The sequence below is a fragment of the Chlamydotis macqueenii genome, chromosome 3, assembly GCF_036417535.1.
Source record: "Chlamydotis macqueenii isolate bChlMac1 chromosome 3, bChlMac1.mat, whole genome shotgun sequence".
Taxonomy (NCBI): Eukaryota; Metazoa; Chordata; class Aves; order Otidiformes; family Otididae; genus Chlamydotis; species Chlamydotis macqueenii.
Window position 1 is genome coordinate 72,153,247 of NC_141558.1, and position 23,116 is coordinate 72,176,362.

The 23,116-nt window shown below is 41.1% G+C and overlaps 1 protein-coding gene across 1 annotated transcript in view; it reads left to right on the forward strand.

Moving 5' to 3' along the window:
- PARP1 (poly(ADP-ribose) polymerase 1) overlaps positions 1-22,870 on the forward strand; it is a 32,999-nt gene extending 10,129 nt beyond the window's left edge. Inside the window, exons 5-23 of the mRNA XM_086745520.1 lie at positions 1,442-1,538; positions 3,127-3,243; positions 4,225-4,401; positions 4,844-4,985; positions 6,185-6,325; positions 7,040-7,282; positions 8,308-8,376; positions 9,140-9,272; positions 10,715-10,910; positions 12,117-12,245; positions 15,334-15,417; positions 16,223-16,345; positions 16,770-16,898; positions 17,666-17,764; positions 18,317-18,469; positions 18,739-18,866; positions 19,274-19,335; positions 20,419-20,533; positions 22,034-22,870. Coding sequence (XP_086601646.1) covers positions 1,442-1,538; positions 3,127-3,243; positions 4,225-4,401; positions 4,844-4,985; positions 6,185-6,325; positions 7,040-7,282; positions 8,308-8,376; positions 9,140-9,272; positions 10,715-10,910; positions 12,117-12,245; positions 15,334-15,417; positions 16,223-16,345; positions 16,770-16,898; positions 17,666-17,764; positions 18,317-18,469; positions 18,739-18,866; positions 19,274-19,335; positions 20,419-20,533; positions 22,034-22,115 — 2,419 coding nt within the window. The 3' untranslated portion in view covers positions 22,116-22,870. The remainder of the gene's footprint in view (positions 1-1,441; positions 1,539-3,126; positions 3,244-4,224; positions 4,402-4,843; positions 4,986-6,184; positions 6,326-7,039; positions 7,283-8,307; positions 8,377-9,139; positions 9,273-10,714; positions 10,911-12,116; positions 12,246-15,333; positions 15,418-16,222; positions 16,346-16,769; positions 16,899-17,665; positions 17,765-18,316; positions 18,470-18,738; positions 18,867-19,273; positions 19,336-20,418; positions 20,534-22,033) is intronic.
- The last annotated feature ends 246 nt before the right edge of the window (positions 22,871-23,116 follow it).

Genomic DNA, 23,116 nt, shown 5'->3' on the forward strand with positions numbered 1-23,116 from the left:
GAGCCCCAGATCCACTGGTGGGACCTTGCAGGGGGACAGCTGAAAGATGAGCTCTTCTGCAAAACCAGCCCCTGACAGACTTGTGAGGTGCACTGAATCATGCTTTGGTCAGAGATGCTAACAGCATGTTAGTGGTGGCCACTGCAAATCAAATGGGTACTTGGCCCAATTTTGGGGTCAGGACAGTTACTAGGACTTACAGGTCTCTCGCATATGAGTCTTTGGGAGGAGAGTACCTTTTGACATTCTCCTGCAGCTTTATAGGTAATAAGCTGTCGTACAGAGTTGGTCTTTAACGGTAGCAAAGTACTGGAAAGTGAAATGTTTAAAATAGTAAGTAAGAGAGCAATCGAGAATGTCAACTTTATGACTTAACCATCAGCTGCAGCTTATAAAGTTAAGACAGATGCTTTCTTAAAAAGAAACCTGGCTGGTGTTTCAAAACGATAGCAGCTCTGTCAAAATGAAGTGCAGGATTGAAGCTGTGCTCATGCTCCGCCTGCAGTTGCAGCCCCATCCTGCCTCAAGTGGGGTAAAACTTCCCGTTATTTCCTCACGAGGACAGCACACGCTGATTTGATTTATTGATGTATTTTGAAGCCAGGCAGATGAAGGGAATGATATGACTCAGGAAACATAAATTATTTTCCTCTGAGGTCTCTTGTCGTTCTCAAGTCTGGCAAAATACCCCGGTTTTCATTTGGCTTCCTCTTCTTTCCAGTTTTTCTCGAGCAGTGTTTTCTGTAACTTTTCCCTGTGCAGCTCTAAGGCCCCAGCTAGTAACAATAAATTTCCTCGCACACAACTACACAGTAGTACATCACAAAACTGCTATCAGCCTGGGAGCACTTTGCAGCTAGAAACTTCCTTCTGCCTGATTTCAGAGACCTGACTTAATTCCTGCCTGAAGAGACAGTGGCTAAAAAATATCTAGTTTCCCAGTGTTTTAGCTTATAAAAGTGATCATGTTTGCTGTCCTTTATTTCAATATGGACTGTCTAAGCTGAAAAATCAAGCTGTTGATTCAGCTGAAAGACATTGCCATCTTTTAACCTGCGTTGCTACACATCCTCAGATTTGGAGAGGTATACCTATAATTCAGTGATTCTCAGGAATGCCTTTCGTGTAACTAATACAGGTACAGATGAATATGCCTGCAAATGTTGCAGTATTTCATGTGCTCTTCTGCCAGACCATACAGTTACTCTGTGGCTCTTAAGTGTACCTGACCTGATTGAGGCAGCTCGTGTTGCAGAAGCGAGTGCGTGTCTACAGTCTAGCACTGAGGAATTTGAAAAATGGGTTTGCCTGCCAAAACTGAGGATATTCAAGCCTCTGCAGATATCGGCAGCCAGTAAATTGAGCTCTGGTAACTGCTGGACAGGCATTTAAGTAACTTCCTTTCATGTGTGTATGTTTTGTTTTTGTTTTTCTCTATCAGAAAGAGAAAAGGAGAAGAGGTAGATGGAAATGTGACTGCGAAAAAGAAACAGAAAAAAGAGAAAGAGAAAGAATCGAAGCAGGAAAAACAGCTGAAGGTGAGTTTTAGCTGATCACCTCCAAAAAATGTCTATGTTAGACGAGTGCAGTGTCAGGCACTACCTGAAGAGCTGTGGCACCTAGAGAGGGGGTGTACCTCGTGCCCAGACAAAGCAGAGTTCCAGCACAGCTGGTCCTCATGTCCTGGCACAGGAGATGCCTTGTCACTGAGGCTTTGCTGAAGGCACTTCACCCTGCTGCTCTCTCCTGAAAGACAGGAAGGAAGTTCTCTGGAACTTGTACTTATTGGATTTAAATAGATTAGGTTTAATGCCTTCTCTCTCAAGGAGGCTGGTTCTGTGGTTCTTCCTGTATCATCTGGATGTGGTGGTTGAAGCTCTGAGCCTGAGTGCTGTTGCAGAAGAGCTTGGAAACCAGTAAATAGCTCATTGTACAAATGAAACAGAGGTAAAGTGCAGAACTAGATAATGAGAAATCTTCTTTCTCACCCTCTGGGGAGCTTGGTTCAGTTCTTGGGTACAAAGTGTGATGGATCGCAGCTTTCTACCTTTCACTTTCTGGTATATTGTGGGAAGAATTCCCAATAGAGCATCAGGAATTCTGTATTTATTGGAAGTTAGGTACATAGGTACTTTCCAAGAAAAAAATTAACTAGCTGCTTTTGCTGCAATTGAAATCTTAATGGAGCTGTAGAAAAATGGTGTGTCTGGCTTTGAACAAAAGTTTCCTTTTGTTGTGTGGCAATACCTTGATTTTCAACAAAACTTAGCTGAGACGTTATCGAGGCTTTGCTGCTGCAATGCAGATGTTTAGGAAAGATCAAGGCAATTTGTGGATCAGGGTTAACTTTGGGTTTGCTAATTTTTTCTTAAAAACTTTAATCAAGCATGATCAAAATTCAGAGATATTTTAGGATGCATCTTTGCTGTCCAACCCTTTCACCTTTCGTAGAAAGGCCCAAGAGAATGTGCAGACTCCTCCGCACTGCTCGAGGTGACTGATCTGATAGAAATTCCTCTCATGCTAGGGTGGCTTAAAAAAACAATAGTGCGATCAGCATTTCTGATTTCTTGTTTTAATGCAGGGTTCAAATGCCGTCACATCCCCGCTGTTGTCAGTGTCAGCTAGTTAAGTGATACTTGCAAAGGCTGTTGAGAGCTTTCTAAGGGTAGAAGTGTGATAGAAACATGCGTTCCACTCTACCTAAAAGCTAGCTGTCCTTAGTATCACTTGTACCTTCTTGTGTGGGATAGTGCTGTAAAGGTTACCCTGTGGCCTTTTTTCACATGTGTGTGATGGAGAAGCCTTAGTTTATACAGAATCCAACAGGGATGTCCTCACACATGTAATCTTGAGAAGAGAGAGTATTTGCTGAAGCTGCAGTGTGCTCCTGTATTCATACTGAAATCTGAAGCATATGGCTTTAAAAACCTGTTCTATGTTTTTGTGTAAAATGTGTGACTCTTCCTTTTGGTAAAGCTGCTGGGTTTTTGGTGCTCTTCATTTCACAGTCTGCATTTAAGATGCCATGGGCATGCTAAAACCTTGTCGACATACTGCGGTTTCAGGAGTGTTCTTAGAAGGCAATTGATTGTAAGTAGCTAAGCTGCTGGGTTTCGTCAACAGGAGCAGACAGAGCTGATCTGGGGCATCAAGGATGAGCTGAGGAAGGTCTGCTCCACTAATGACCTGAAAGAGCTGCTGATTGCCAACAAGCAGGAAGTTCCTTCAGGGGAGAATGCCGTGAGTTGGTCTGTAGTTCCTTTGCATGTGTGCTGGGTCTTTGAATTGGCGAAGCCAACTCGAACCAATATTGCTGCAAAGTCTACAAGTCTGAAGTACGTTCCTAACATAAAACTTCAGAAATAAATTCAGTACAAAGCCCAGTCCTTTTGTCCCGGGACTCTGACGGTATTGCTGTTACGCTTGCTTGTGAAGGGCTGTGTGGTGGTGTGTGATGCTGAATTCAGTGCCTTAGTCTCAGTGATGTGCCTTCATTCTACTATGCCCAAACTGGTCCATGGTTTGGTTTTTTTGTTACTGGCTCTTCAAGAGCGGGTTAGTTATGACACTTCACATGGCCTCCCTCAACTGTTAAATTATGCAAAAAGAAGCAAAAACTGCACAAATTCTTTCCTGATAACTTTTCTAAAAACAGTCACTTTTCAGCGTGCAACTTGTGAAAGTCTTCTCTCTTTCGGAGCCACACATCACTTTAGGTATTTGTATTTATTAAGACTCTTTGTAAGGAGTGTGGGCTGGGTTGTGGGAAGCGTCTGGACTCCAAATGGTTAAGGAATACTCTCTAGGCAGGAAAACTGGGACTCGTCAGAGCCTACATTCCCACCTACCTACTCATCTGCTCAGATGCAGTAGATCGTCTCCTCCTTGGCTGTTCCGGCACGGCTGCTTGGTCAGGTGCTGTGTGGTAGGTATGCTCCCCTGAATGCCGAGTCCGGACAGGAGAGACTGCGAGCCATCAGTATGGGGCAGATGCGATGTGACCAGGGAAACTTTGTATCATGTCTTTAAGACATTGTAGATCAATCAGTGCTGGTAAGAGTCTTGGTTTATGTGCGGTGTGTGCATAACAAGCACTGGAAACGTCTACATTTGCATGCCAGTAGCCTGACAGTTATTTTCTTGTGCAGCCCAGCGTAATGTAGTGCATGGGCTTCCAGCCTCCTTCTGCCATGACCTGTTTTGTATTCTTTGTTGCTTTAGATTTTGGACCGAGTAGCAGATGGGATGGCATTTGGAGCTCTGCTTCCCTGCGAGGAGTGTAAGGGGCAGTTCGTGTTCAAGAGTGACGCATATTACTGTTCAGGGGATATTACTGCCTGGACTAAGTGTGTTGCTAAAACACAGACTCCTAACAGGAAAGACTGGGTAATCCCAAAGGTGGGTGTTTATTGCAAATTTGATGATCTGAAGAACATTTCTTAACTGATGTTACCTCTTGTAAAGAGATTGAATAAGCAACCGTCTGTGTTGGATGCCAGAGCACAGAGTGCATTTCAGTGCTGAGCAGCTGTGACAGTGGGGGAGTCCTGTCACAGCTACATTCCTCCAGGGGTAGGCGGCTAATGCATAACTAAGTCACATTTTTTCCAGTAACACTAAATTGAAAGCGATGTTGCTGATTTGATTTGAAACCCATCATTTACCCTAGCTTTGTTTTCCCAGTCAGTAAAGTGGTTATTTACCTGCCTTAGCATGAATGTCTCAGAAATCCTTTTCAAGACCTGCAGTAAATGCCAACATCTGGACAGTGCTCAATTTAGCCTTCAAATCTTATAATAGTATTTGTTGTTTTTAAACTACTTATGCTTCTATCTCACAGGAGTTTCGGGAAATTCCATACCTGAAGAAATTTAAGTGTAAGAAACAGGACAGAGTATTCCCTCCAGATGCTGCGACTGTGAACTCTGCGCCTCCTCCCTCTGCATCTGCTCCTTTGACAGAGACTGTGTCCGCACCCAGAGGTAAGCAACTGGCTGGGCATGGGTCAGGGGAGTTCAGAATGGTGTGTAGTGCCATTCCCAGCCAGCCAAACATGCCACCCTGAATAGGCATGCTGTTCTCCTGCCTAGAAGCAGGGAGAGCTCTCCTGGTGAAAAACAGCATAGCAGAGTCTCATGTACTTCTTCCTAGCACAGGTCAGCCCTGATGTGGTGGGTTGCCTGGGGACGTGGGCTTGAGATCCTGGTTGTTTTTTAACAAATTGTTTGGGGTATTTGTAGATGGTGAGGAAATTACATGCTTGCAAGGAGTCAGAAACTTAAAGGCCAATGTTGCAAAATATGTCTCAAGGAAGACCTGCTATAAAATACCTTCTTGCTTGCTTTCTTGGGGAACATCCCAGGACCTCCATAGCGCCAGAGGTTCCACATCCAATGTTAGGTTTTAAAAGCAAGAGTTGTTTTGGTTTGTGTTTGGGTGGGTTTTGTTTTTTTTTTTTATTGTTGTTTTGGTGGGGTTTTTTGTTTGGTTGGTTGGTTTGGTTGTTTTGGTTTTTTTTTGTTTTTTTTTTTTTTTTTTAATCCTTCCTTGATTTGGCTTTACCAATTGCTAACTCTCCTTATGCAAAATAGATATGCTGTCTCCAGCCTACAAATTGGGAAAAGGTTGGGCTCCAGAAATTTCTCATAGGCTGTTGGAATGAGATACATGCTTTGGTGCTACAGCCTGTCCGCTAAGAACTATGCTGACTTCTATCTTACTCAGCCTTTTTAGCCCTGGACATAGTTTTGGGAGGAGAGGATTATTGTTACTTGTGAAAAGGGTGGAAGTAATTCTACACAGCTAATTTTAGTCAGATCATGTTATTTTAGCAAGGAAAACAAAGTAACCCAGGTATTGGTTCTCTAGTAGCACAGCGCTGAAGTAGACTGGTTTTGTTGGGTTTTCTTTTTACTCCAAAAAAAAAAAATGTCTTCCCTGCTTCTATCCCTTCTGTTTGTTGGTGGGTGCTGAGTTTTGTTGCCTTTCCCAGGCTTCCTCCCGCTTATGTAGCACAAGTGAGACCTGCTTTCCTGACCTACTTTCGGACCCTTTTCTCCCTGCCAGCTGGGCTGATTGTCCTGAGTGTGAGGGATGCTGTTTCTTTGTGCCTGTTACATGCCTGGGGTGGGACGGGCTCTGTGCCTATTGCCAACATGCTGTGTTATTTCTGAACCTCTAGACAAACCACTGACCAGCATGAAGATCCTGGTTCTTGGAAAGCTGTCAAAGAACAAGGAGGAGGTGAAGAGCATTGTGGAGGACCTGGGAGGAAAGATGACGACAACAGCTAACAAGGCCACCCTGTGCATCAGCACACAGAGTAAGCAGCCATGCCTTGGTTACTGGTAGAACTGGTAACAGAGCTGAGCGGATTACAAAGGGCATGTGTCCTCCAGGCTGTCTGGGGATCAGTGTTTGGATTAAGGGGAGTGTTTTGTGTGTGCACATGACCTTAATGTGCTTGGAAAAGTAAAGACAGGTGTCTGCTGTTTGAGTTTTACTTACCTAGCATGTTAACCCTGCGGGTTGTGCTGTAAGACTGTTGGGTCTGCAACAGACCGTGGTGGTGTGCAATCCACCCTTCTTGGGATGAAAGGTGCTGGGGGCTGTGTCCGTGCCTGTGTTGGAGAAGCTGCTGAGCTGACTGTGGGTGCCCAAGGGCAGTTGTTTTCTCTGCTGGCAACTTAGGATCTGCTCTTGCTCCCTGTTGGAGTCGAAGTGCAAGCTGGCTGCTGAGGTAGGAGAACAGCTCCCACCTGCCAGGAGGTCCAAGAGGGACTGTACAGGCTCAGCCCAGCTCTGGGAAGAAAAGAGCTGGACCAGCCAGGTAAAACAGGAGTGTTCCTGCTCTAGCCCAAGCTGCAGTTTTGAGCCGATGGGGATTTTGCTTTCCAAAGAACATAGTGAATCCAAAATGTGGTGTAATTGTTTTTCCACAAAGTGTAACAGAGCCCTGAATTGTGGCCAGAGAGAGGGGCTAAAGTCTGAAACCTCACTGATACTTTTTCTCTCTGTTTCCCTCCTGCCTCTGCAGAGGATGTGGAGAAAATGAGCAAGAAGATGGAAGAAGTGAAGGAGGCCAAAGTCCGTGTGGTCTCAGAGGAGTTTCTTAAGGATGTGAAATCCTCCAGCAAGGACTTTCAGGAGCTTGTGTCTCTCCATGCACTTTCGCCTTGGGGTGCAGAGGTGAAAATGGAGCATGAGGAAATGGCCGTGGATGGGAAGTGCAGCAAGCCCCCAAGTATGAAGAGTGCTGGGAAGGTCAAAGAAGAACAAGGTGAAGAACAAAGCAGTTGTTTCTCCACAAGCCTGTTAAATGCTGTGCATACACAAAGAAAGCCTGGGTATAGTCTATCCTTGCCCTTTCCTTGAGTTCTCTGCCCTTTTTCTCATAACAAATTTAAATAATGAAACCTCAGTGCAAGACTAGCTTTAAGTAAACATGAAGCTGTCGCCTGAGCTGGCTCTTGTTCCCCCTGGTTCAGTCTTGCTTCAGAGATCTTCTGTGCTGTATGTGCACACGCTCCCTGACATCAATCCAGACTCATCCTCATAACACCTCAGCTTCTCTCCCAGTTTGGGTCAGTGGTGCAGTTCCATGGAGGTTCTGGGGCAACAAGATGTGACAGACACTACCATGACCCCCAAGGGATGTTAGCAAGTGAGAAAATACTGGGGTCCCAAGCAATGGGCCTTTGTTCTACTTGGTTTAGAACGTAACATTCTTTTAACAGAGGAGGAAGACTGTACAACACCAGTGGCATTCCTCAACAATGCCACAGAGAGCTTGCATTATTAATGCTGGACAGTGAACAAAACCATCGTATTTGCTTGACTGCCTTCAGAACCTGTTCTTCTCCATGTCCTCCAAGCATAGGTTTATGTCATACAATTGGGTATGTTATTGCCAGGCTATCTCACAGCAGAAGCATCTCCAGGGGACTTGGAACACCCTCCATGCCCTCTGAGGTTTTTGAATCCTACTTAAACACAATCACAAATGTGACTTTTATTTGCTATGCAGGTGAAAAAATGATACGGCCCACGCCTTGGGGCTAGAAGGAAGGAGATAGATAGAATCTGGGGAGATCTTATTTTTCATTTAATTGGGGGAGTGGGGTCTGTGAATTGTCTGCTAAAGCCAGGTAAAAAAAAAAGCCATTGAAGTTATCCTGTTCATATACTGGGAATCTGATTTGAAGTCTCCTCAAGGTGATAATTACGCAAATTGAGAATTTAAATGTTGATTCAAGTCAGACTGTGTTGCCTGCCTAGGAAAAAATAACAACTCTTTCGCTGCAGGACCTAGCAAGTCTGAAAAGAAAATGAAGCTAACAGTTAAAGGTGGAGCAGCAGTAGATCCCGATTCTGGTGAGTGATAACAATGGCTGTGCCTGCACCACACAAAGTCTTCAGGATGCGTGATCATTTGCAGAATGTTTTTATGTGAAAGGATAAGGGTTCCATAAAAGGAATGTGAATTTTTAAACCACTTCTTTCTTGCTGTCGAAGGAAGGGTATTGATTGTCATCAAAAGCTGGATGTTCCAGGATTTTCTAGTGTAACTTTCAGAAGGACCACTTCAAGTAAGGAGTGCACCTTGTTCAGCTTCAGGAGCATCTGTCAGTGGGGTGAATAAAGGCCCAGCCAGCAGAGGACACAGGTCTGGTATGAGCATCTGCCCCTGGACTCTTGAGAGGGCAGTTGACACTGCTTTCCAAACCTGTGGTGCACAGACATTGTTCTGAGAATTCATACTGCATCCAAGGACAGCTTTAGTTTTTCAGTCCATTTGCTAACGTGATGCCTGTAGAGCTGTCTCTCTTTTGAGAATTCCTCCAGCCGGTCATGCAGTGTTAAATACTAGATTTTTACATGGTTCTTTTTCAAAAGTTACAGGTCTGTTTTTTTTTTCTCTAGTTAGGATTGCGATTCACCCCAGTGTATCTAAAGGTGTGTGCTCACAATCTGTTAAGAAGCACACTTCAAGTCGTTTTGAATGAGCACATGGTCACTTTGTGGTATTTTTGTTAAGATATTCACCACTTCATGGAACATTTGAGTGAGCACAAATGTAGGAAGGAGACCTAAAATGACAACCTCTTCTATGTTCTAATTTGTTTCTTCTCTGTAGGTTTGGAGGATTCTGCTCATGTCTTTGAAAAAGGTGGAAAAATTTTCAGTGCAACCCTGGGCCTGGTCGATATTGTGAAAGGAACAAATTCCTATTATAAACTGCAGCTGCTAGAGGATGACAGAGAGAACAGGTGAGTTTAGTTTTCCATAAAATACTTTTGTTTACTTTTTTTCCAATAAATATTGGATTTTTGGTGTCTACAAAAGCAAAGTATGAGTAAAATGTCTTTGAGAGGAGATGTGAATAGGTATATTTGTTTTAAAAAAACCCCAACCAACCAAGTAACAAAAAAAAAAAAAAAAAAAAAAAAAAACCACTCAAAAAAACTCCACCAAAAACAAAAACGTACAAAACAGCCGACCACCCATGGAGAGATCTCTGCTCTGTCCGGAGACATTTCTTTGTAGTGTTGACAAAGCCAAAGTTGGGAGGTGAGTAAGTTTGTGGAATTGCACCTGGTAGTGTTCATTCCTGTGTTCTGGGATGAGTGAGGCATGTACAGTTGGTGTCTTTAGGACTGAGTTAATTATCTAACAGGAGGGACACAGTGCTCTGTGACTGATGGCTGCCCTTGAAAATACAGAAGCAGAATTTGGTGGAGGTTCCTCTATTCTAACATCAAGACCCCACACGTGCAGTCAGTGATGCTGGGAATCTTTCCCATATTCTCCAGCATACTCTTGTCTTCTGACTGCAGAGCTGTAACCTTGGGAAAGAAGACCAGATTCTGGTGGTTCTACCACAACATAGTCCTGAATTGCATGCCCTGAAGCTGAAATGGTCAGGGGACGATCATATGTTTAGCTTTGTAGTCCCATCAGATGCATGGCAGAACTGTCCAGTAGTTGCATTACTGAATGGATAAAGAAATTGAGATGGTTCTTTAAAATGAAACCACCCCACCCCCACCCCGAAGCATATCAGCGATACCCAGAAATCCAGGGGAGTTAATGGCTGTCAGCAGCAACTCTGGTTCAGCTCTGAATTTGTTGCCATGTTCATGATAAACTGTTGTTGCTGGCCTTTGTATGTGGGGTTTGTGTATTCAGTATATGGAGAGATCTTGGTGCCTGACATATTGGAAAGGTTGATTGTATCCCTACAAATGCAATGGAAACTCACCCAAGGTGGTATCAGTAATACAAACAAATACTTGAGTTACTTCTGGTTTCTCTAAAAATCTAAATGCTAGGATTTGAGGCTTAGAGATGCATTGTGTTTATTTTTCAAATATATGACCCCAGTAGTCCGAAGATTCATATTTGCAAAACATTAAGACTGAAGAGATATTGGCCTCTCTTTGCCTGCTGTGCATGTGTTTATTCTCAGGGCTGTAGATCTGGTGTGTTAACACTGGCTGTTTTTTCACACCAGTTCTTGGACATATGCTCTGTGGTGGCTCTCCTGTTGCTCTCCTGCAGTTGCTGATAGAGAATGTCTTCAATAAAATTAATGGTCAGAAGGCTGATAGACTTGCAGTCGCATGGTTGTTGCAGAGTCAGTTTCATTAGGACTGAGATCTAGAGCCAGAGTGTCTTACATCTGTTCTTTTCTCACATTTCATTTCTGTAGATACTGGGTGTTCAGGTCATGGGGTCGTGTGGGCACTGTAATCGGAAGCAACAAGCTGGAGCAGATGCCATCAAAAGAAGATGCCGTTGAACACTTCCTGAATTTGTATGAAGAAAAAACTGGCAATTCTTGGCATTCTAAGAACTTCACTAAATATCCAAAAAAATTCTACCCGCTGGAGATAGATTATGGGCAGGTAACTCTGAAACATCTGTGTACCAGGTGGAGCACTGCTTTGCTATAGCTGTTGTGTGCTTGCTGTTGGATCACTTACACTTAACAAACCTGAGGAATGAAGTGCAGGTGCAACTTCTCTGTGCTACAGAAAGAGAGCTGTAGATCAATGAGTGTCATGCATTAAAATAGATGTGCTGGGAAACTAAGTAATTTTCCATTATCGAGTCTGAAGTCCTTTTAGTGCTCGTTCTTGTCTACTCTGTAACTTCAAGGATGTTGATTTTAACTTTATTCAGCAGTCATTTCACATGCTTTTCCATATGAAAACACAGTTTTCTTTTATTTAAGATAGCTACCTCTTATCGGTCTTCCACATCCAAAATCCTCACAAATGGTGAAGCAACTCCTGTGTGCTTAATGCACATATTGAGCAGGCTGAGAAAGCTCTTCCTTCTGCTTAGTGGGGGTTTGTGTGTGTATTTAAAAGCATACTCATAACTTGAACTATTTTCAGATTAAATAGTTAAATGCAGTTAATAGCTGTAAAGGTACCAGAGAAGATATTTTCAAGCCGTTGCATTTTTCTGTGGCCAAATCCCTGGATGTCATCTTTCAGTGCAAAGTACTCAATGCTTAGCTTTATTTCTGGAAATTTGAATATTGCAGTGGCAAAGTGTCTGTTACGCTGCAATGTGCAGTAATACTATGAAGCATCTGGCAGACGCTTTATTGGTGCAACACTATCCATGAAAGCGTTTCAATGGTATAATGGCTAATTGATGATTCCTATACTCATCTATGACAGTTTTTATTACAAAAGCTTAGCGAAACTAGTTATTACATCTCTATTTTGTCATAAAAGCAACAAAGTAAACAGTCATTTTTTCATTTAAAGATCTCTATGCAGCAGAAAGCTTGCAGAAAAAGTAATTAATACTGTTGCTTGAGGTGCAGCAGAGGTGCATACAGAGTTCATGTTCCCTTTATTCTACTTAGATTTTACAGTGCCACCTCTTGAAGTAATGTCTACCAAATTACCAAACAGGTGGATTTTTAAACCCTCTTTGTTCCAAAATGTCAGAGCAATGTCCCACGCTCCCCGTGAACTTTAGACTAGTCATAGTATGCATACACTAAATTGGTTTTGAGTTGTTACCATGGCAGCCAGCCTGTTACTTTTATCCTTTGTGATTTTGCTAATTCTGACACTATTTTTACCTCCCAGGATGAAGAAGCTGTCAGGAAACTGACAGTGGGTGCCGGGACTAAGTCAAAACTTGCTAAGCCAATCCAAGACCTTATTAAGATGATCTTTGATGTGGAGAGCATGAAGAAAGCGATGGTGGAATTTGAGGTGACTGCACACGTTCGTGTTTCTCGCTTCTAAAACTCTTTTCTCTCTCTACGTAATACTGACACAGCTAGAAGCAAGTTCTTTGCAATCCAGGGTGCATCATACTTCCCAGAAGTCAGTATGAGTTTTAAATCATCATTAAAATAAGGGCAAGAGCCTGACCAGAATTTGCCAAGCACTTTAAGTAGTAACTTAGTTATGATGCGTGCAGTTCTTAAAAAATGGGTGCATCATGACCACTGTTCACTGAATGCTCTTAAAATACTAACACAGATGGCCAATTTGCTGGTGATGTGAGGCAGAAGGCCCTTCTTTTTTTGTGAGTTTTGAACCACATTTGGGGGAGGCAGCACTACCAATTTAGGTAGCAAATGAGCACACAGCTCAGGCTTGAGAAATGCTGCCAGTTGATACATGCACTAATGAAGTGCCTTGACAGAGTCCAGATTATCTTCTGAATAGGGCCAAACTCGAGGTTTTTTTGTTATATTTCTCATTTGTTCTAATGTTACTATATTTTCATCCATTCTTTTGCTACATACTTCTTGATCCATACTTCTAACAAGTTTTCAGGTAGTTACCTGGTGGTATCATCTGTCTCTCCTTGCATAGAAACAGCTTTACTGATGTTCAAAGTTCCCACAGTTTGTTCTAATGCAGCCATTCAAACTGGGTTAGTTCTAAATAATAGTTTTCTTGAGCCAGCTTAGTTATCCTGCTCTAAGACTTCTATTTAAGCAGCTGTTTGCTCTCTGTATCGGTATTTTGTGTATCTACTTTTCAGAACAGGCTTTACAGTATTTTGTGCAGCTCACCTGAAAGCTTTCAGATGACTTGCTGAACATTTTGTAGTACCTTGGGTTAATTGTGCTCTCGTGTGTCTTCAGTGATTCTTTACATCAAAGTCTTCTATAATATTAATAATTCTTTGTAACTGGAACAGGTGAAAGACTCTGAACTGATCGCAATCTGATGTCTTCTGGTTTTGTAGAACTCTGTTGAAACTCTGTTAATTCACACCAGCTGCAGATCTATTGGACACTTGGGAGTCCAGATGGGCCTGTCTTCCTATTAAATTTATCTTCCTGTACTGTTGCTGCTGAACAGCTGTTTTCTGTTAGAGGAAGTAATGTTTTTCCTAGTTAGATATTTCTGTCCGTCCTGTGAAAACGACTGCTTGGTTCCTTTTTTCAGCCTAATCTCAAGTATTTCCATCCAGGCACTCTCGCTCTGGGAAAACTGTAGCAAATTCTTAGATTTACCTGATACATTTCTCTTCCTGCTTCTAATTTAGCTTTCCAGAGTCTTACCTCACCAAACATAAAGGGGTTTATTGCAATTACTTATGTAATTGCCTTACATGAAAAGGCTCGTTAAAGGGCTGAGTCTACTCTAGTGCTGTGTCCTCTCTTGCCTGGGTGGAAAGCAGACATCTCCCTTGCCTTTCTTGACAATCTTGGTGCACACATCTGTGATGTGAAGCTAATTCTTTGTGTTACCCTCAGTGTATCTGGCAGTAATTGCAGTGCTGTTGTTTTAGACCGAGCCCCTCAGCTGCTGTACTCTTTTGACACATCTAATGATAAAGCTTTGAATGCAGTTTACCTTTATATCAGAGGTTAGCTCTGCAGAGCTCTGTTCACCTCCCATGAGTCACAGGAGACAAAAACTCCAGCTCTTTGGCTGTTCGTGGGCTCTGTAGGAGATATATTTCTAAATCACATTACTGGGGGATGTGTTCATTTGTAGGTGTTAGTGTTTATGTGTTAGTGCTCATATGTGTTAGTTTATAGGTTTGTATAACTTATAGTTATTATAGGTGTCTGCAGCTATCCTGCACATCCAGGTTAAATGGCCCATTTTACTTTTGAGTCCTTCATAATTTTTCAACTAATTATTAGATAATATGGATGGTACTAAACAAGTACCATGGCCCCAAAAGTCTGTGAGCTTATTGCAAGTTGTAATCTTGTCTTTGTGTCTCATGTCCCCAAGACAAGATCAGTTTTGAAGCCTATCTTCTTTCTTGCAGTCCATCTTGGCTTTATGTATGCTTAGCTGCAGCTAAAGGTGAAAATTCTCCTAAGCCCAGTATAGAGTGGAAATCTCCATGAAAAATAACTTCAGGGCTTTCACACCAGTCTCTGTAGCTTGGAAGAGCCTTCAGAGTTCAGCTTGCAGCGAAGATTTGCATACGACTGGGTTTCCTAGCTCAATAGTGAATAAATAACGTGGAACTTACTCATACGGTACGTGATATACATGGTTTCATAGGATCATCTGTCCTTAAGCTGATTCTTAATCCCATCAAGTTAAGGAAAGGCTAGTTTGACCTGCAGGGTGTATGGTGAGTACGTTCAAGGGTCCAGAGGGTATGTATATGATCTTTGTAAAACACTCTGTTGGACTTGACTCTTGTCAAACCTTTTTGCGTTCAGATGGACCTTAACTATGCCAGGATGTAAAGCAAATCTGAAACTCCCAAGATCTATCAATACACAAGCAAAAGCAACATATAAATTAAATCAGTGGATAAAAGCAGGCAACCAAGACATCGCTTCTAGCTAAGTTGCCTTTTTTTTTGGTTCATTTTTCATTAATGAACACAAAGCATCTTATAACCTCTTTGCATTTGACTCTTGGTAATTGTAGGGTAAAATGGGAGAAGGTGTCTAGGTTTTACCCAGAGACACAGATGATCTTATGAGCAAGAACTATTTTATTCAGTTTGCTTCGTTGCCAGCCTGAAATGTATGTTTACTGAAGTGACTGAGGAATACATATGACGCCAGGTCAATATTAACCTTCAAGCCAGATGCTTAGTACCCTATTTGTGTTGCCCTAGCATGCATGCTTGGTTTCCTATTGCAGTATTCCTTTGTTCATAGGATGTCTTCTCAGTAGCATGCACTGTCCTTCTGACATAATTCCTTGATCCACAGAGATTAATACCAAATCTGAAATGTTTCCATTCTTCGTGTGGTCAGTCCTACCAGGTTGGAGAGATCTGTTCCCTGGAAACTAGGGGGAATGCTGCAATGGTTTCAGTATTGTGAAATCCTGTTTTTATTGTTTAAATCTTCATCAGATTGACTTGCAGAAGATGCCATTGGGAAAACTGAGCAAGCGACAGATCCAGAGCGCGTACTCCATCCTTAATGAGGTTCAGCAGGTGAGCATGAACGAGATGTTAGAGCACAAGGGGAATTCAGAAGTTGTTCTGGGCTTGGAGTGGGGTGAATGCTGAGCTGTGTGCATAAAGACTTGTGCTCTCTCTTGCTGGAGAAGAGGATGTGGCTTCTCTAGGTAACTAGTTAGTTCTCTTTGCTGTTGTATCAGTTTGGGCAGTACTTGTATCTTTCATGCTTTTGCAGCACAAACTTCAGGTGGAGTCAGACATAAATGTCAGTTGAGCAAATGAAGCCGGTATATTGATTTAGTAGCAAGCTGGTGTTTCCACCCCAGAGAAGTCTGTCTGAGGATGAGAATAAAGGTTCAGCTGACACAGGAAAGGATCTGGCTTGATGCTATTCCTGTATTTACACATCGTTATCTGAACCATTCCAGTAATCACTACATGGTATTGCCTGAACAGCTTGCAAAAGTATATCAACATACTCCTTTTTTTTTGACCCTGGCAAAGCATAGATATGAGAAGTTTTACTTCAGTTGGTAGAGTAGACCAGAACCTTGCCAAGGACGTACTCCACTTCTGTATCCAGAAGCCTTTATTTTGCCTTGCGGAAATATAATCCCCATTAGATTTTTCTCATAGCAGAAATTCTGTGTATTTTGACTTACTACATACAAAACAATTAAATAGAATTGCCATTTTTTCATTCTGTGAGGGTTTCAGGATTAACACTATTTGTGTTGCTGCTTTTGTGTACTAGCCCTCAAGTATCTTGTGTGTATCTATTGCTATAGAGACTTAATCTTACTCAGGAATTTTCTTTGTTGCTTGTTGTCTTATCTAGGCAGTTTCTGACAGTGGTTCAGAATCACAGATCTTGGACCTCTCCAACCGCTTCTATACTCTGATTCCTCACGACTTTGGGATGAAGAAACCACCTCTCCTAAATAACTTGGAATACATTCAGGTATTGACTGGAAATAGTATGTTGTTTGCAGGCAGCAGGTGTGATATCAGACATCTATCAGAGAATTTGTGAGGTTTTAAGACTTACTTTAACTTCATGCTTTCATGAGGTTAAGCTTGTTTTTCTTCAGAATATCTTTCTGTTTGTTTGTGTGCATATATGTGTGTGTAAGTATAAAAATAACTGTATATGTAAGATATTAGAAGATATATACATTATATATTATGATCTATTTGTATATATGTGTGTGTCTATTTTAGTATGTTTAAGTATATATATATATTTTAAAACAAAAAACGCTGTGTGGTGTTAGATGGCAGTGTGTGGCCAGAGATTCACATACACTTTTGTAATTTGGGGTGTTCCAGAGTTATTCTGAACACGTCAAAAGGCACAAGTAAAATACCCTCTTTAAATTCTTCAGGCTAAAGTGCAGATGTTGGACAACTTGCTTGATATTGAGGTTGCTTACAGCCTTCTCAGAGGTGGAAATGAAGATGGAGATAAAGACCCAATTGACATCAACTATGAAAAACTTCGAACTGATATTAAGGTAAAGGAAATAAAAGGAAATGAGTAACTGTAAATACAAACTGGTGTCCTGTTAATTTGGAGCATAACAAATCACTTGAACCATAAGTGGGCAGATGTAATGGCATGTGTTCAATGAAGGGCCACTGAGATTGTGAAGGAACTGGAGCATGTGTTGTATGAGGAGATGCTGAAAGAGTTGGGGCTTTTTAACCTGGAGAAAAGAAGGCTCAGGGGGATATCTTATCAATGTCTATGAATACCTGATGGAAGAAGAGAGTAAAGAAGACAGAGACTGACTCTTGTCAGTATTAATAAGTGACAAGAAGCAATGGGCACAAATTGAAATACAGGAAATCGTATTTAAACAAAAGAAAAAGCTGTTGTTGTTTTTGATGGTGTTTGGTTTAGGGTGGGTTTGTTTATTTGTTTACTCTGAGGGTTGTCAAACACTGGAAAAGGTTACCCAGAAAGGCTGTGGTAACCCATTCTTTGGGTTGTTGAAAGCCTGACTGGACTTAGCCCTTGGCAACTTCCTCCAGCAGACTCTACTTTGAGCAGGGGAATTTGAAATTATCTGTTTCCAGAGGTGCCTTCCTGTCTCAGACATTCTGTGACTGAGTGCTGTCTGTATACCTGTACATCTTCTCTAGCTGGGAATAAATTTCCACCTAAATGATAAAGGGGTCTTAAACTGACAAGTTGCAAGCATAGGCTGGATGTCATTATGTTATAAGAAGTCTGCTAGTTTGTATGCCAAAGAATCTTCTCTTGTTTGCTTCTTTGCAGGTTGTTGACAAAGATTCAGAAGAAGCCAAGATTATTAAACAATATGTGAAAAATACTCATGCTGCTACTCACAATGCATATGATCTCAAAGTTGTGGATGTAAGCTGGGCAATACTGGGGTATAAGTTTGTGAACATGGACTTGTCTAAGTGAACTTACTTGTCCACAATTTCCTTCTATTTTTGAGGAGCTTATGCAGTTTCCTAGATCAATTGCTATTTAATTGAATAGCAAAAATCTAGGCAGAGATGAGTTAAAGCTTACTGAGATGTCTTTGGGAGCATGTTTTTATTTTAATTTAACTGGCCTCAAAAAGGACGTGTAGGGGTAATCATCATCTGAAACTGAGCCTGAGTTCATTGAATGATTTCTCAGAAAACTATGTTCTTATGAAAATGCAGAAGGGAAGGTGGAGAAGTAATCAATAACAAGTACTGTGTGATCAATGCTACCTCTGTTTTGCTAGTGTGACATAGCAAATGGCAAATACTAAAAACCATCCAGATCAATTTTCCTAGCAGATTAGTGTATATTCCAGTTTGGGTGATTTTTTTAATTTTATTTTATTTTTTTTTAATCTGATTAGTTGCATGAAGGTAACAGTTTATTTGCTTGGTTGTTCTTTTTCTCCTATTCCTTTTTGAACTGAAGATCTTCAGGATTGAGCGTGAAGGAGAGAGTCAGCGTTACAAACCATTTAAGCAGCTTCATAACCGCCAGCTGCTGTGGCACGGTTCCCGCACCACCAACTTTGCTGGTATCCTCTCACAGGGTCTCCGGATAGCTCCCCCTGAAGCTCCTGTGGTACGTTGAACAGGTAGCTTCTCTGACTCCCTCCATCCCTGTGCCCAGAGATGGCCACAGTCAGAGACAACCTAAATAGAATTTCTGTGTGGGGAGGGCCCAGTGTTATCTCTTGGCATGCAGACAACATTGTGTGTTCAGAGTCAGTTGCTGACTGGTGTCTACAAGAGCTTGAGTTGCAGCTTTGCTTTCCTGGGAGCCCAGCCAGGTGGATTCAGTGCTGCCTTTGTGTTATTGTTCCAAGCTTTTTCCCCTTTTGCTCCTTGCAGACTGGCTACATGTTTGGGAAGGGCATCTATTTTGCAGACATGGTATCCAAGAGTGCAAACTACTGTCACACATCTCAAGCTGATCCCATAGGCTTAATACTACTGGGAGAAGTTGCCCTTGGAAACATGTAAGTAACTTATGAAGAGTATTTGCCAAACGTGCTTAATATATTGTGGTAGAAGGTGATGCTAAAATTGCCAGCCTTTTCTTCATTTTGAAAAAAAGGAACACTCTATTTCTTCAGAAACAAGATTTCTTTTTTTTTTAATTAGAGCTATTTGGTGGGGGTAAAAATTCAGAGTTGGAGGTATACAATCTTATACTAAATGCCAATATCCTTAAAATTAATAACTAAGACAAAGAAGGAAGGCTATGGAGTTCCAGAAGAGCAGAATCTAAATTAACTTTTTATTAACTCACCATAAAATGAAGCTGGGGGGGGGGGGGTGGAATATAAATGATTTTTCACCAAGATAGTTTAAGATGAATGTAAAATGCTATTGAATGCTATTGTGTATTTTTTGTGCTGTGCAGGTATGAGCTAAAGAATGCTTCTCACATAACAAAATTGCCCAAGGGAAAACACAGTGTGAAAGGTAAGCATTAGTAGTTGTCATTGGTAATCTGTTACTGATGGCAAACTCACCATGTGGCTCTCTGCTTAGCAAAGAGAACTGTAGTCATTTCATAGTTATACTTCCTTTAAGAGTTTGCATAACGTTGCCCCATAGTTGCATCTGTATATGGTGTTTTGAGATGGGAGTTAGGACGCTTGGAATGTTAAGACTGAAGTTAATCTGTTGCCTGAAGTTCAGGAGGAAACTTTCATTTGATATTACACAAGAGAAAATGTAAGGTGCATTCTCCAACTTGTTACAATACTATGTATTTTAGAAGAAGGATGAGAGGTTTGAGAAATCAGAAGAATAATTGTTCAGCTTTCAAAGTGCCTTAGAGGCTTGGAGAGAAGGGAAAATCTAAGAATAAAAGTTCAGATGGAACAGCTGTTCTCATTACATTTCTATCTGCAAAAAGTCTCAGTATATTGCACTGAAAAAGAATATGAGGAAAAAAGACTTAGCTCTCCAATTCAAGCAAAAGAAATGGTAATCATGGCTATCTTCTGTACCAAGATGGGAGAGCAGAGAACAGTAACATGCAGTGATGAGTGGCTTTTCTTAAACTACTCATTTTGAGAGGCTTAAAAAAACAATTGCCTAGAATAGAATAAAACATGTTTTAGCATCTTTTTCAGTACATGCTGCTCACACTATTATGGATGTCAAATCAGATTTGTGTTGAAGAGTGTTAAAAGAGTACTAATTGGTTTGTTACATTTCTCTGAAAACACTACAGTGTGCATACTTTCATTAATGGACCTAGGATATGAAAGCTATAAGTCTGTTCTGTTTTAGCTTTGATCAGACAGATTAGACAATTAACAGCCAAAAGTCTAAAATTCTCACTTTTAATGTAGCAGAGCATGAGTACCTTAAGTATGGTGATGCTGAATTGAGTAAACAGACTAAATCCTTTGTGTTCTTTTTAAGACACTTTTGCACTTGGCCAGTATTTGAAAATTCATGTGAAGTAATATTTGGCTGGCTGAGTAATTTTCTTTTATGTCAAGGTCTGTATTTGCCTTCTAGATTTGTAACTAATGTTTTTTCCCTTTCTAGGCTTGGGCAAAACTGCACCTGATCCCACAGCCACTACCACCCTTGGTGGTGTAGAGGTTCCCTTAGGGAATGGGATCTCGACAGGAATTAATGATACCTGTCTTCTGTATAATGAGTATCCTTTGCTAGTGTGTTGGTTGCACGTCATGTTTGGGTGTTGCTGAGTTTAGCAGGACCTCGCTAATGTCGGTCAGGAGTTTTTGCAAGCTGTGTTTTGTTTCTTTTAGATCTGTTTTCGAGTACTCACAGACAATTTAGCCTCTTCTCCAAGGGAGATGATTTTACAGTTATCACACTTAAATTGTCATTCTGCAAAAAAAAAAAAGAAACAATACGTGTAGCAAATAGCTGTTGCCCCAACAGGACTCAATATCTGAAGGCACAGGAGTGGCCAGGCGATGCTTCCCAGTAGTGTCTTGCCCAGAGATGTGCCAAGACAAGGGGTTTCACATCACTCCAGTCTGGTTTCTTCCTTGTGGTGCAGCGGCTGGCCAGCTTCGCAAAGAGGAGGTCAGGGAGCCAGCTCTGTGGCTTGATTGAGTGTCTCATCACACAGCTTCTCTTGTGTTCCCCAAACTCTTTGCGAGTATTGAGGTAAACCTCAGATGCCCATCAGAGATGTAGTCATTAAGCCTCTTTCTAGGCAGGAGTACCCCCAAATGAATGTGGTCAACATTCACAGGAAGTCATAAGAATAAGTGATGTCTAAGGTCCCAGGTGAATCTCTTCACTGCCAGTGGAATGAGTAACCCATTAATACAACCTCTGGATTGGATCTTCTCTCTTGGTAAGCTGTTTTCCTCTTACAAGCAGTCTTGGCAACAGAACTCATCGCAATACGTTTTTATCTTGAGTTTTCTTAAATATAGCATCTGCATTGGTCAGGTGATAAAATATAATGCACTTAGTAGTAGCTAATTGAGGTAACATGATGTGCATTCATTTTGTTTGACACTGTTTAATGAGGATGCTTTTAATCTAAAATTGGCATTAGAGGTAAGTTTGAGGCCTAAAGCATTGAGAAACAAATAGGAGAGTTGTGACTGGCTTCTGAAAAAATAAAATGGTGCGGTGCGGTCATAGAATGTGTAAGCACTGGCAGCCATTGTAGAGCTCTTCTCCGATTCCAGTTTGGGGTTTTTCAGTGGGAAACTAAGAGGACATGAATGACTTTATGCTGGAAGGTAGCAATAGAGCCATAATTATAATTGCAGATGCCAGATCTGTAACAGCAGCTCTCATCTAGGCTACGTCACTCCACTGTTCAGATGGCAAGAGAGATCTTGTATGTTATGGCTCTGGCTGACAAAAAATAATCTTCAAGGGCTACAGGCCCATCTAAAACTGACTTAGAGTCAGTTCACTTGCCTGTCACTCATGATTCCTGCTGCACCATCGTTAATTCTCCATATGACTTAGTGTAACTATTGCATAAAACATTTTCAAACTGAAAGAAAAGTAAAATTTAAGATTTAAGTTTGAGCTGTTAGAGCCACTTAATCACACAGGCATCTGTATGGTAACTTAAGTTCAAAAGTGAAATTTGACTGTGTTTTGAGGTTTTTCTGTGTTATTAATATCAACAACTGTAACTATTCCTTAACATTCTTCCCAGATATATTGTGTACGATGTTGCTCAGGTAAATCTGAAGTACCTGCTGAAACTGAAATTCAACTATAAGACATCACTCTGGTGAACGGTATTTAGAAGCCCTGTTAGAGTTATACTGTAGTTACACAATAGCGTTGACTTCTGACATGCTTACGCATTGACTTCTCTTACCAAGATATCAAGAGCTAAACTGCAGAAGAGGTTACTAAATCCTGTTTAGTACAACACTTAGTGAAAATTTTATATAAATGTGTGGCAACACATGGACCTGGATTCTGATGAGAACGAGTACCTGGTTTTGTTTTATACCACTTCTAATTTTGGGGCTGTCAAGTGTTTCTTTTAATTGACCAAACTGACTAAAAAAAAAAATAAATCAAGCTTGTGTTTTTAGCCAAACAGAGCTGGGCAATAGCAGGAGAAGGAACTTGAGGATGTTTGTGATATTTACTCTGTTAAGGTTTTCTCTTGTTTAAGATACTCTTTTTCAGTTTTCATTTGAATAAATGATAAATGTGCATTTATTTTGAGGTAAAAAATAAAAGCTAATTTCATACTAACAGCTTTATGTTTCAAAACTTCCAAATTGTTTTGGTTTTGACTCGTGATTTAAATGTATTTGGTAGAATGTTCTTATACATGATATCTCTCTCTGAAGATCAAATGCCAAATATTGAAATCTGTAGTCACATTTCATGAAGTCGTAGTGAAATTAAAATTTGGACTTTCCACTGAGACTTCATCTGTCAACAGTTGATGTGGTAAACATGGAAAACGAACTTGTGGCTGTTTGAATTCAGTATTAGCCCCAATAAATCTCCTTTAAATATCTAACGTCAACGTGATGTAAGTTGGTTGTTGTAGACTCGAGTCCTGACAAAGCCATAAGTGGAGTTTGGGCTCAGGCTTCACTCATCATGATGTGGAGTGAGGTCTATTGCCACTCTGTGATTAGACTTGAATCCTCTGTCTTGAAACATCTATATAAACTAATAATTTCAATGTTTGGTGGTGTTTGTGACTTCTCACTTTCAGTAAGTTGTTGAGCAGTATGGGAGTACTTAACTATAGAGCAACATCAGTTCT